The sequence below is a fragment of the Eretmochelys imbricata genome, chromosome 24 (assembly GCF_965152235.1).
Source record: "Eretmochelys imbricata isolate rEreImb1 chromosome 24, rEreImb1.hap1, whole genome shotgun sequence".
NCBI classification, from domain to species: Eukaryota; Metazoa; Chordata; order Testudines; family Cheloniidae; genus Eretmochelys; species Eretmochelys imbricata.
The window spans coordinates 4661335-4674246 of record NC_135595.1 but is presented as its reverse complement, the minus strand read 5'-3'; the positions used below and the strand labels follow the sequence as shown (position 1 = coordinate 4674246).

Below are 12912 nucleotides of genomic sequence, written 5' to 3'. Positions count from 1 at the left end.
ATCCCGTTCTGTGTCCAGCCTCCAGCCCAGGACAATAGCTGCTCTTTCATCAGCTGTTGGAAAGCTCCCACAGTGCATCTAATTGACTTTAAATGACACATGGGAGGCAAATCCCTTCCTGATCCTGCAGGCAATGATGTCACGCTGTAGAACATGGCATCTAATGACCCTTCTTAGAGTCTCACCGTGCCCATCTGGAAACAGCTGGCCCGAACCTGTATTTGTGCACACCCATTGAAATCACCTGACCTTTGGGGGGCACGAGCAATGCAAAAACCCGCCCTCTGCCAGCACTGGTGAAAGGAGCCCGTGTTCCAGCCTATGCAGAACTGTCACCTCGGCTGCTCTTGAGCCAGCTGAGATACTAGGAACCAGACCCTCAACTTGTGTAAAGTGGCACAGATCCATTGGAGTTGAGGGGCCAGATCCCCTGCTGGTCTGAGTCAGCATCATTTCATTGAAATCAAAGGCACGAGGTGGCTAGGGACTCAGCCCTGCGTTTGCCAAGCACTCACTCGGAACGCAGCTGAGCTGCGGCCACTCCCACCGGCCGTCCTCCTGGCACCGAACCACGGGTGAGTGGCGCTGGGTGAAGCCGTCCAGGCATTGATACAGTACAATGGAGTTGATCTCATAGCGCTGCTTTGGTTTGCCAAACCGGTGGGCGTTTGTTATCTCGGGCGGGGAGGCACAAGACACTGGGGGGACAATGGAAAGGGAGACAAAGGGTTAAAGGTCATGCAGGATGTGACAGTGTCTTGGCCGGGGTAGACATGATGTAAGCCCCACAAGTACACCCTAGCAAGATGACCCCTCTCCCTTCCCCGCCAAGTAGCCCTTCTGCAAGACGATTCCCCCCTCCATTGCCTCAGGGAACCCAGAGACATTAGAGGTCGGGGGAGGAACCTTTCAAAATTTCACTGAAACTTTTCACCAACATTTCTCATTTCCACCAAAAAAAAAGTGGCGGGGGGGACTCAGAATTTTAGTCTAAATGTTTGTCATTTTTTTCTTATCCCCTTCTATTTTTCAATCCGATTTAGGGTTTGCATCATTTCCACTCAGTTCTCTTGGTGGTATACACGGAAAAATGTGTCTCCTGCTTTCTTCTTACGTTGCAGTAAAGCCTGGCAGCTCCAGTCGTGGCCCGGGGCCTCCTGGCTGTACAAACACTGAACCAAAAAACCAGTCCCCACCCCAAAGAGACTGGCTTGATTCTCTGCTCCCCTGCACCTTGTGCCGTTATCGACCCCAGTGCAAAATGGGTGTAAAATGCTCCCAGGCTGGCTGGTAACACGTTGCATGGATGGAAATTCCTGCAGCAGGTGCAACGCAACAGAGAATCAGGCACCCGAATTAGACACTGGTTAGTGTTGCTTTTGTATAGTGCTGCAGGCTAGCACAGGCAGTTGGGGATGTTTTGTGCAAAAGTTACATGAAAACTTTTTGGTTTGTTTTTGTTAAAATGTTTCTACACCATTTGGGGCTCCCCCCCGCCCCAAAAAACCCAAACCTGACAAATGTTCGTTTTCAGCAACCCAACGTTTTTTGAAAAATGCTGAGTTTTCAGCACCCGAAAACCAGAACGCTCCTGCTGTGTGAGCAAAAATGATCAGTAAAATCAAATCTATTGCCCGACTGGCCACGCTGTTTGGTGTTTTTGTATTTGTTTTTAAGTTACCAAAAACCAACAGAACGTCAGTTTAGGGGATGAAAACCTCAAAAATGGACAATTCCAATGTCTGTTTTGGACACGGGGCTCGTTTTCCATTGAAAAAACCTGTTGAATGTCCAACTGTCCTCCCCACCCGCCCCCGTGCTAACACCTGGGTCTCAGAGCGGAAGGCGGCACCGGTGGAAGATGTGGTACAACTGAGGCTTACCTAGACCCATTTTACAGGTGTAGGACAGGTGGTAGTTGCAAGGCACGTCACTCCACTGCCCCCCGTTATGCCACACTATGACCACGCAGTCTTCTCCGGACAGGAAATGGCTGTCGGGCTGCCCGTGGTGCCAGTTCTCATAGAGCTGCCAAGAAAAGGAGCGTGAGTGAACTCTGCAGCGGGGAATACACTGCCGAAAAAGCTAGGGCTCCAACACAGAAAGGTCATCCGGATGCCATCAGATATAGGAGACAGGACCGGGCCTGGGGAAATTCATAGATGTATTTATTTTTTTAAGGCCAGAAGTGGCCATTGGGATCATCAAGTCTGACCTCCTGTGTTGCACAGGCCAGAGAATTTCATCTTGTGTTGGATGCATAACTTGTGACTGAGCTAGATGGTGTCTTTTAGCAAGAGGCAGCGAGTCTTGAACTCAAGACCCCAAGTGATGGAGAATCCACTGTGCCACTTGGAAAGCTGTTTCAAGGTCCATTTCACTCGCCGGGTTGGGTTTAGCTAGTCGTAGCATCAGTAGCAACTGTAAAGGATGATAACCTGCAGGCCTGCTCTGGAAGGGATAATAGGACCAACCCAAGGTTACCATGGAAAACCTTCAGGACGTCAGACAGTAACCCTGAAAGTCTCTACACCCTCCCCTTAGATGCAGCCACCTCTGGGGTGGAAAGTTTAACCGCCCACGGCAACAGAAAGGGAAGAATACTACATCCCCCCTGAAACTGCACAGGGAATTGAAAGAGGTGCAGCAAAAGGGAATTTAATCTGAATTAGCTCCCCCCTCCCTCTGCTTTGGAAAAAATACCACGAGGGCTTAAGGCCAAGAATTCTTGCAAGGTTTCAGCACCCATAATTGGGAGCAGGCTTTCAGCCGGTCTTAGCTCCCATTGAGAGCACACACACACACAGAGCCGTAGGTTGAATCTGATCCCAAGTGTGGGTGCTGAGCACCTGAAGGTCCAGGCCTGGATTCTTTGACAGTCAACGGGATTAAGGCTCAGAAGTGCCTAAATCACTTTTGAAAATCAGGTGCCAGTTCCTAAATCAGTGAAGCGCTGCAATGCTGAATGCAGCGACGCCTAAGTGCCTTTTAATATCCTGGGCCCTGGCCCTGAACAACAAAGGGGCGGGGGCATTCCTGCAAAGATCCCTGCAGTAGCCTGGTGCCCTCTACCTCTGCCCAGCACAGACTCGGAGAAGAAAAACGCCTATAACTGAATCACTGATACCAGTGCCTGGGTTTTCATCAGAGGCCTCCCAGCCAAATCACGCGTAGCTTGTCCAAGCTCAAGGTGGTCTGGCACAAGGTTACAGCCTGCCTTCCAGGGCAGTGCTACCATGTAACCAGCAGCCTATCGATGCAAAGTATGATTCAAGTGTCTGATTCATACCCACAGCTGTAGAATATTTTCCGAGTGATTGTGAAGAACAAAAGGCCATTGACAGGGGTTTTCCCCTCGCCCTTTACTGTGTATGATTTGAAATGGCCATGCTAAGCCAGTGTTTGTGTGCCTGGTAAGTCTGTGTCCGGTTAACTGAGCTCTCACACTGACTCAAAGGGGCCTTTGCACTGAAGAGCAGAGCGCTGACCCCCTGTGACTTACCACGGGGCTCCCATCGGACCACTGGAAATCTCCTTCGATGGTTCGATCATTCAAGCCGATCCACTGATATTCCTTGTACTGATCTGGAATCCAAAGGGGGTTTGTGGTTAGTGCAGTGCGAATTAAACCAACAGGAACCGCCAGACTGGCAGAAGCATGGCCCATCTGGGTCGGTATCCTGTCTCACGTCAGCAGAAGGGGCAAAAATCCCCCAATGGTTAAGGAGGGAATTACCTGGACACAGGACACCTGACTCTCATCTGTGCCCTGGTGCAGGAGAACTGACTTCCCTGCCAAGACGGCTGGTTATATTTTCAGCCTGTGATTTTCAAAGACACGTATGGGAGGCTGACTGAATTCCTGTGGCATTTAGACAAAAGAGGAAAACTCCCAAGCAACTGCGACCAGCTCTAAGGTCCGAGGTGGTCATCGTGATTTGGTAGCGTTTGGTAACCCCTGTGCCCTGAGGTAAATGCACAGAGTGCAGGGCAGCCCAGAGTCAAGCTCAAGGTATTTCGTTTAAAGGGGGCTCGTTCTTGGGTCCTTCCAGGAGAGGGCAGCAGAGTCCATCCATTTCCCCATCCTCTGATCCCACACTCCAAGCTGCAGCCGCTCCCCACCACCTCTGTGCAGGCCCACTGTTCACACTGCAAGTGACAGCCCTGCCAGGTTAGGGCGGCAACCTTCGGCACACAATCCCCCTTTCCCCTCCCCTGTCTCACACCTTCCCTTCCTCCTGCCCTGGACTGCTTTTTGCCCCACTACGGCATCCGCTTTCTCTCTGATCCTCTGTCCCTTTCTCCCTGTGTCCCACTGTACGGCCTTCTTTCCCTCCCTGGGTTTTTCATGAGTGCTCTTTGTTTTTCTTTAAACTTTAGTATCTATCTATCCATCTATCCCCATACATCCTAGCTAGCTAGCTAGCTATCCTTGAGTTTTCCATGATCATTTACCTCTGTGTCTCGCACCACTTTCAGTGAGGTGAGCCTCCTTCACGCACATGCACGCACACACGTGAACGTTCGTGCACACCTCAGACAGGTGTGCACACGTGATACGTGCGTGCACACACGCACAGAGCAGCTCTCTCTAATCTGCAGGTTGTTGCTGCCACCACCATGGCTTAGCTAATGCATCAGGGGAGGAAGGCCAGGGAGCGGCGCTCCACACCGGCTGCAAGGAACAGTAGGGAATGCTGCCGGGAGAGGGGAGAAAAGTTCACAGGCTACAGAGGGAGTTCCCTGCTTTGAAACAGGAGTAGATTAAAGTGCGCTAGGGAATTTTCAGTGCACAGCCGCAGGATCCAGACGCACATGTGCGTGGCAGGCGAGTGCAGTGTAGATTTATACCCCATTTTTATCCTGAATTAACTTGTTCATCTAGACAAGCCCTCAGCTTTCATTGAAAAACTAAAAGTAAGTTTCTAACTGTCGTGGTTGCAGAGAAAAGCTCAAAAATGTGTAGGGTCTGTCTACGCTGCGCGACAAGGCTGGGCTCTGACTCAGGTTTGAACCCAGCCCCACCCCACCCTCTTTTGTCCACACACAAATCAGTTGACTCAGGTCAGCGAGCACTTGGGGCCCGAGCCCTAGGATCCTGCTAGGGGTTGGGTCAGAGCCTGAGTCCCACTGTGACTTGGGGCCAAGCCCTGTCAGTGTGGATGCAGCTCAAGCCACAGATCTGAGTCAGAAGGTCGGTGTAGTGCAGCGTGGACGCATTAGCCCAGCTGTGAGACCCAGGCCCAGCAATTGTACACCCAGGTTTACAATGCAGTGAGAACGCTCAAGCACACTCTTGGAAACACCGAGTGTACAAACCCAGGTCCCACAGACGTTGGTTTATTTTGTATCTGAGCCCCTGTGCGGAAAACTTGGGAAGCTAGAGAACAGCAAAGGTAAGTTTTATTCCCCTTGCTCCTTCACAGTGCTCAAATGATTGACCAGTATTGGTCTGGTCGAGCCAAGCCTGGCATGGTGAATAGAATTGAAAGAGGTTTGTGGTCAGATCTCAAGATAAATCTCCTACCCACAGGTAGGTTCTGAAGTGTCTTACTGCCCAGAAACATGCCAGACTTTCTTTCTCAATGACACAATCTGTTTTTTCTGGAGCACTCAGGGCTCTGGACCCGAATGCAATAATGACTTCTTGTCCATTTCTTAGCCGAGTCAAGACAGCACCACGACTGCACTCACAAGCATCCGTGGTGACAATCATTAGCTCTTTTGCGTTTGAGCTGCAAAGAGTCGGGCCGGTGGCAATTGCGGGTTTTGTGTCATTAAAGCTGTTCTTGCGCACTTCATCCCATTCAAGCCATGCATTCGTTTTTAGGCGACAACACAAAGGAACTACTTTCAGAGCAAACTACCGCACAAACGTTGAATAGTATTCGCACAGTCCCAAGAAGGATCAAAGTTTGTCCTTATTGTCCAACTCTGGTGCTTCGCAAAGGGCTTTCACGCGGTCTGGTTTTGGTTGTAGGCCATTCCAAGAGTTAATATGAGCTAGACATGACACTGAGTCAGTACAGAATTGCCTTTTTGTGTGTGTGCACTGCTAGTAAGCCCATGTTGTTGGAGTTTTTCTAGAACCCTTGTTAGGATGACATCATGTTCAGAATCATCTTTGCCGTACACCACACTGTGCTCTTGAAAGGACACCCGTATCTCTCTAACGATCCCATGCATCATTCTCTGGAATACAGATGCTGCAGAGGCTAACCCAAATGGCATCCGTTTGAATTGGAACAAGCCTTCTGGAGTGATGAAAGCTGTGTACATGTGGGATACTTCCACTGAGGGGATCTGGTGGTACACTGAGGATAAATCAAGGGTCATAAAGATTCTTGCTTCCTTCAAGGTGAGCAGCTTTTCACTGACGTTGGTTAGAGGATGACAATCCACCACTCTGTTTGGAATTTAGAGCTCTCAAGTCCACACGTGCAGATGGCACCATTAGGTTTCCTTGCAAGAATGATAGGAGAAACCCATTCAGATGAGTCAACCGGTTCAATGATGTCTACTTAGCATAGTTTCAGACAGTCTTGGAATCTTGGAACTGTCTGTCTTCATGATGATTTGATCCTGAGCATCTCATCTGTGAAAATGGCAAATTCACAGGTTGCACTCAACTCACATAAGGCAGCCATGCAGTAGTCGATGGACTCATGAGGCATCTATACACGGGAACAGAACGTGAAGCATCCAGCAGTAACATTGAGTAAAGGATTAAAATGATCCTCCGGGGCGGAGAGAGTCACATTTTGCAGTATGTCAGGAAAAGGAGGAAGATGTTTGAAGATTTGTTGCCCTTTGGGACCAAGGCAATGAAGCAATAAGTCTTTCCGCTTTTCTGGAGTGTATAGAGAAGTTTCTACAGAAAGCACATAGTTGCTGAAGTAAGACCTCCACTGTTCCCATGGGAGTGACGGATGTCCTGAGGGGAAGGCATGAAGAACAGTGGAAGCAGGACATGCGTCATGGTAATAAGTGTGGAAGCAAGTTGGAGGAGTCAGGAAGAAAGGTGGAGAACAATCAGCTGGTAAGATTTTCTGGTCACAGAATTGCTGACTAGCCCTGTAAAAGTCTGTTCGTGGTGCAGCTGAGTACTCGGAACTGCAGGGGAACGTGCCACCTGGAAAAAAGGAGCACGCTGAAAAATAGATAGTGCTCCTTCAAATTTCTCTTCTCAGCAAGCTGCAATTGCCGGCAGCAGCAGGCTTTTAGGCCAGTGTGGAGTTTTCCTGGGAGTAGCAACAGCAGATAACAGCAGCAAGGATTATGAGGCACTTGGATAGCCCTAAAACAGTTCGATTTCGGTTTCGCTGGGGGGGTTTTAGTGCTCATCACCAATTTGTTTTGTACCTCAACCGCTGTGAGGAAGACTCAGGAAGCTAGATAACCGCAAAGGTAAGGTTTATTCCCCTCGCTTCTTCCCGCAGCTCATATTCTCATTTTTCCTTCTCTTCCTCTCTCTCTCCTTCCCCAATGCCCTCACACTCTCTGCAGTGCATCCTGGGAATTGTAGTTCCTGGACCCAAGGCTACAGAAACTACCTAGGAACAAACTTACAAACACAAATGTGTGTTGCTATCTGCACATAGCTAGTGTGACAGGGCCAGGCCAGATGGCTACAGGAAAGTGCTAGAAGATAGATACATTAGCCCCAGATTAAGCAGGTCCCTTGTCCCTGAGTAAGATAACAGGGACTATTCCAGAACAATCAGGAACCTGGTAGAACCAATTAAGGCAAGCAGGCTAATCAGGGCACCTGGTTTAAAAAAAAAAGACCTCCCTTCACTTAGAGAGAGGCGGGCAAGGAGCTGGGAGCAAGAGGACGTGCTGCTGGAGGACTGAGGACTTATCAGACATCAGGAAGAAGGTCCTGCCGTGAGCATAAAGAAGGTGCTGGGGGAAGGCCATGGGGAAGTGGCCCAGGGAGTTGTAGCTGTCACGCAGCTATTACAGGAGACATTATAGACAGCTACTATCCACAGGGCCCTTGGCTGGAACCCGGAGTAGAGGATGGGCCCGGGTTCCCCCATCCCCCCACCCACTATTTGACATAGGAGGAGTTGAGCTGGACTGAAAGTTACATCAGAGGGGAAGGTCTAATTTGGAGAGGGATCTGCTCAGTCCTCAACCCACTAGGTGGGATAACAGAGACTGCAGAGATTGTTCTCCCTTTCCCCCATGCTGGCCAGTGATGAGGTGAGCTGCGTGAAAGGCAGGTTTGAGCCTCTAGCAAAAACGGCCAAACTGAGGGCTGCCGGGAACCTCTGAGGTGAGCAAATCCACCAGAAAGCGCAGGATCCACCAAGGCAGAGGAAGAACTTTGTCACACTAGATACAACAGTTTGCAATGCAGTGTGGGCATGTTCCCTAGCCTCTGGAACCTGAAGGCAAATAAAAAGGAGCTCAAACGTATTTTTTTTTAACTCATGATTTTGAAGCCCCCAGCTCATGATTCTAGGGAGGCCTTGCTCCCGATATTTGAAGGCAATGCCGCTTACTGTTGATGAAGTTCTGCTCTTCGGGGGTCATGATGTTGGCCAGGTGGCCACCATAACGCCGGCACTGAGTTTCTGCATCCTCCCAGCTCCTTCGGGTGGCGAAATGTTTATAGCAGGAACCCTGGAAGCTGTCCCAGCCTGGGCTGCACTTCTCCAGATCTGGAGGGAAGGAAAGAGGACAAACAAGAGAGCCAATGAGAGGAGAAAGTGACAAGATGACTGGAGAAGCGAGAGAAACAAGCGTGTCCGTACAGAGACGGATCAGCTACGCCCAGCAACTGTCGAATGCTCATTTCAAAAGAAACATCAAGAGAGAACCTCGTTCCGCAAAAATCCGCTTCCCGTAACGTGTTTTGGTTGATAAGGGCCTTGCATTATTATGAACCATGGGCCAAATGCTCAGCTGATGTAAACTGGATGAAGTCAATGGAGCCAGTTTATACAGCTGAGGATCTGGCCCTATATTTTGGTTAGAGTCAGATTCACACCTGGTGTGACTCTGGATCTTCCAGACATACACCCTGGGGGGTCTGGTGGATCACGCATCTCCATGAGTGACTATTGTACAGCTCCCCTTGAGTACAAAGACCTGGTTCTCTCAGTTGCACTATGCGTCCTTTACCCTGCTGGGGCAGCGTAAAGAGGATTTAAAGTGAGCATGACTGTACTTCTCGGCCAGAACTGGGTAAAGGGATGTTAATATAAATGCGCATGAATTCCAGAGTTGTCTCTGAACAGAACCATTCTCCTAGCAGCCCACTTTTCTATTGCATTTTATAGGCCTGATTCTCCATTGCTTTGCACCTTGCTCAGTCATTTACACCAGATCAAAATAGCAATGTTTTGCACTCAGATTGCACTGGTTTAAATGACCGCCCAAGGTAGAAAGCAATGGAGACACAGGCATTATAGCTCTTATCCGTTCATTGTCTTTCCTTCTTGCTTCCCTCCATCCTTGGGTCTTAGATGATTATTTATTGGATTTTCTTTAACCTTTAACTGTTCTGGTGAGCCTTAATTATTCAAATAGCTTATTCCATCGTGTTATTTCTGGGTACGTTTTGCCCCAGTTCATAGACACCTTAACATTCTTTTAACAGGCTTGCTCCACTTTAGGTGTTTAAGTGTTTGTCACTAGGATTGTGGTTGTGTGTCTTTGTGTCTCTTTGAGAAATGTGGGTCCTACATAGTGTTCACTGGAGAAACTCTGATGGATCCACATTCCATTGTACTATGCCAGTGATACTCGGACTAAGGCTCATGAGCTGCAAGTGGCTCTTCAATGTGTCTCCTGTGGCTTATTGCAGCACGTGATATTAAAACATTGTGGGATTTAATTATTAACCAATCAGGATGCTTTTACTGTTTTAACCAATTGTAGTTGGTAATATAATACTTGATCAGTCATTTTGCTGTGAGAATATTTTATATATATAAAATATGTAAATGAAACAATGAATTCACGCTACTGGGGCTTTTTTGGGTAATGTTGATCACTGACTTGGCTCCTGAACCACTGAAGTTTGACTATCACTGAACTATGCAGTTCCGTCGAAAGGCGAACACTTTGCAAAACTGGGTCTGTTTCACTGGAATTTCGTTTAAGAAGAAAACCGGAGAGAAAAAGTTCTGACAATGTCAGAACATCCCATTTCGATATTTGTGGAACAAAATGTTTCAATTTTTCCTTTAAATTTTTTTTTTATTTTGTATTATATATTGTAATGGTATTATAATACTATATTGTGTATATGTGTGTGTGTGTATATATATAAAAAATACAAAATTAAATAAAAATCAAAGCAAAACATTTCGATGGACCCAAAACAAAATTATTGTGGACTTTTTCATTGTGGAGAATTTTGAAACGTTTAGGTTTTGCTCCAATTCAGAACAAAGCCATATTTCAAAATCTTGGAATCCTTCACGAAATGGAACTTCCATCCTTCCCATAGCGCTAGTCATTTGTCCCAGGGCGTGAGCTCTGGACACTTTTTATCCTGATTTTTCTCTAGCTGTGTTATTCAGCAGTGAAGCCCTGTAGTCTACAGGAGGGCTCGGGGGGGCCGTATGGAGCCATGCATCTCTGAGCTGAAGCCCCACAAGACGGGTGGTGGCCTACATGAATTGAATTGTTGGGTCGTGATCCAATTGAAAAGATGTCCACATAACAAAAGCACCTTCTTGGCTGGCATTAAATTTGCCCCCTTCTTGGCTTTCTTAGCAGAGAGGCCATGGACAGATGGGGTCAGGTAGACCTGAGGTCCTCTCTCTCTGCTAGCATGAGGTCCCTGCAGCTCTGGGGCTATACAAGGGCTATGTTTTATGCACTGCAGCAGAGTTAGAGTCCACCAGTTCTGCCACTGAACTCCATTGAAATTAAAAACCAGCAAGGTCTCATCATTGGTTTGAAGACCAGGGACTTATTATTATTAAACTGGTGTGTGCGTGCCACTGCCCTCTCCTGGACAGAATCAGAACTGCTCAACTGTGTGTCATAGGCCCCTCCACCACTTGAGCTCAGGTGGCTGTTAGAGCTGGAGGATCTGGGTTCTATCCCAGCTGCTGCCCTGAAATTGCCTGTGGCACGCAGGACAATTAGCAGCCTAAGCAGGCTGTGAGTTTGTTCTGCTTCCTCAAAATACAACAGCCTTTCAGGCTGTGTCTGTGGTGCCCGCCTGGACTCACCTGTTTCACAGATGTCTCCTCCATAGCCTGGCAGACATATACAGCTGATACGGTATTCTTCTTCGCTGCAGGTCCCTCCATTCATACAAGGGTTTGGGATGCAGTCATCTGAAAGCACATTCAAAGAGTGAAGCAGGGAGCTGAGCCCTGGGATCCCACGTGACATTAATCGTGGGAGCAAATCTGAGCAGCACCCTGAGAGATCGGGCTTGGCTGCAACTGTTCCAGACTTCTCCAGGAGCCAGCAATGGGGTCTCAGAGCCAGCTGCCAGGGAGACAGCAGGCAGCCCTCTCTCCTGCTCATGCCGAATCTGTGAAATGCCCAGAATGCAGTGTAAATCGAGGTGGACTCCAAGCCTCAGATCTGCCAACCCGCAGTTCCCTCTCAAGTGTTGGGAAAGGGCAGGATTCAAACCTCACTGCAAGACCTGAGCATACCCCTAAAGTTCTGGCTCTCTGTCAGATCTTAAACCAGAGGAGGCCTGCTTTGTCTAGGCCTAAGGCTCGCAAGAGATGCAGAGCAACGAGCCAGTCTTATGGCAGCATGAAGAACCGAATGCCCCAGTTCTCTTGGAGAGCCGAGCGTGACCAGACACCCCCATGTTGGGGGTTCCACTGCGGGTAAAGAAGCAGCACCGGTGTTTAAGGTTCCATCTCATGAACCTCAGTCATGTTGGGAGACCACGTGCAGCAGCCCCCCCCACAGACGCGGCGAGCCCTCTCGGACACTGTTACAAATGGGGTTCCATCCCACAGAGCCGACGGGACAGACCTGAGTGGTGGTGGCCATTTGACCTTTCAAAGGATCCCTAGAGAAGGTAAGTGCTGGGCAGGAGGTGAGGAGGGGCATTCAATAAAACCCTAATAATTGTCTTTGTGTGAGCTCAGTACTGGCCATTGGATTTGTGGGCCCCGGGGATGGAGTGCTGTAGTGGACTCTAGGGAGAAGGGGGATTCTTTCAGAGCAAGAGGATCTACCGCACGTTCCGTTCGCACTGGGAGGATTGTCTGAGAAGCCATGAGGGGGAGGAGGTGGAGACATGCATCTCAGGAAGGGATTGCTGTCTCCCAAGGAATAGGAATGAGTTCTGGTGGGTCCCCTCCTGCTAGATAGGACTGAGCTAAGAGTCAGACTTATCCGGGGATAGAGAATGGCGTTGGCTGGGAAATACCCTCGGGGGATGGCGGCCTGGGCTAATGATCCAAGCACTCGCCCCCCAGTAAATCTGAGTCCCGTTCTCAGCTCCGCTATTCCCATGCTCTGTAGCCTTGTATTAGTTGAAGTATTCTGTGCTTCAGTTTCCCCGTTTATCAAACAGGGAAGAATTACAGTGATCTCACTAACGGACTTGGAAGGATGTGATTTTTATTGGTGAATGTCAATAAGTGTCAATTGCACCGTGCGCACAGGCAAACCCATGGAAAAATATTTCCATCAATTACAATTGAAATTTACAGCTAGGCAAAGGAAGCGATCGGCAGCTCGAGAACTTCTTAGAGTTCGGTTTAAGGATATGCCCTTTGTATATTTTGGCATGTGATGGTGACAATTTGTGTTATACCGGTTATAAAGCATTAACTTTTTGAATCTGAACATCTCCTGCCATAATCTTTGCCTGATCCCTCCCCCTCCCCCATATTGCCTGACCTTCCCATAATTTCCTGCAACTGTGAAAATGTAAAACAATAAAAATTGTGGGGGAAATGCACAAAA

At 48.6% G+C, this 12912-nt stretch overlaps 1 protein-coding gene across 1 annotated transcript in view; it reads right to left on the bottom strand.

The window, feature by feature from the left end:
• Positions 1-480: 480 nt before the first annotated feature.
• The window catches only part of BCAN (brevican), a 53059-nt gene continuing 40627 nt past the window's right edge, over positions 481-12912 (bottom strand). The window contains exons 9-13 of the mRNA XM_077841599.1: positions 11199-11306; positions 8511-8669; positions 3503-3585; positions 1884-2028; positions 481-698 (exon numbers count right to left, since the gene is read on the bottom strand). Coding sequence (XP_077697725.1) covers positions 481-698; positions 1884-2028; positions 3503-3585; positions 8511-8669; positions 11199-11306 — 713 coding nt within the window. The remainder of the gene's footprint in view (positions 699-1883; positions 2029-3502; positions 3586-8510; positions 8670-11198; positions 11307-12912) is intronic.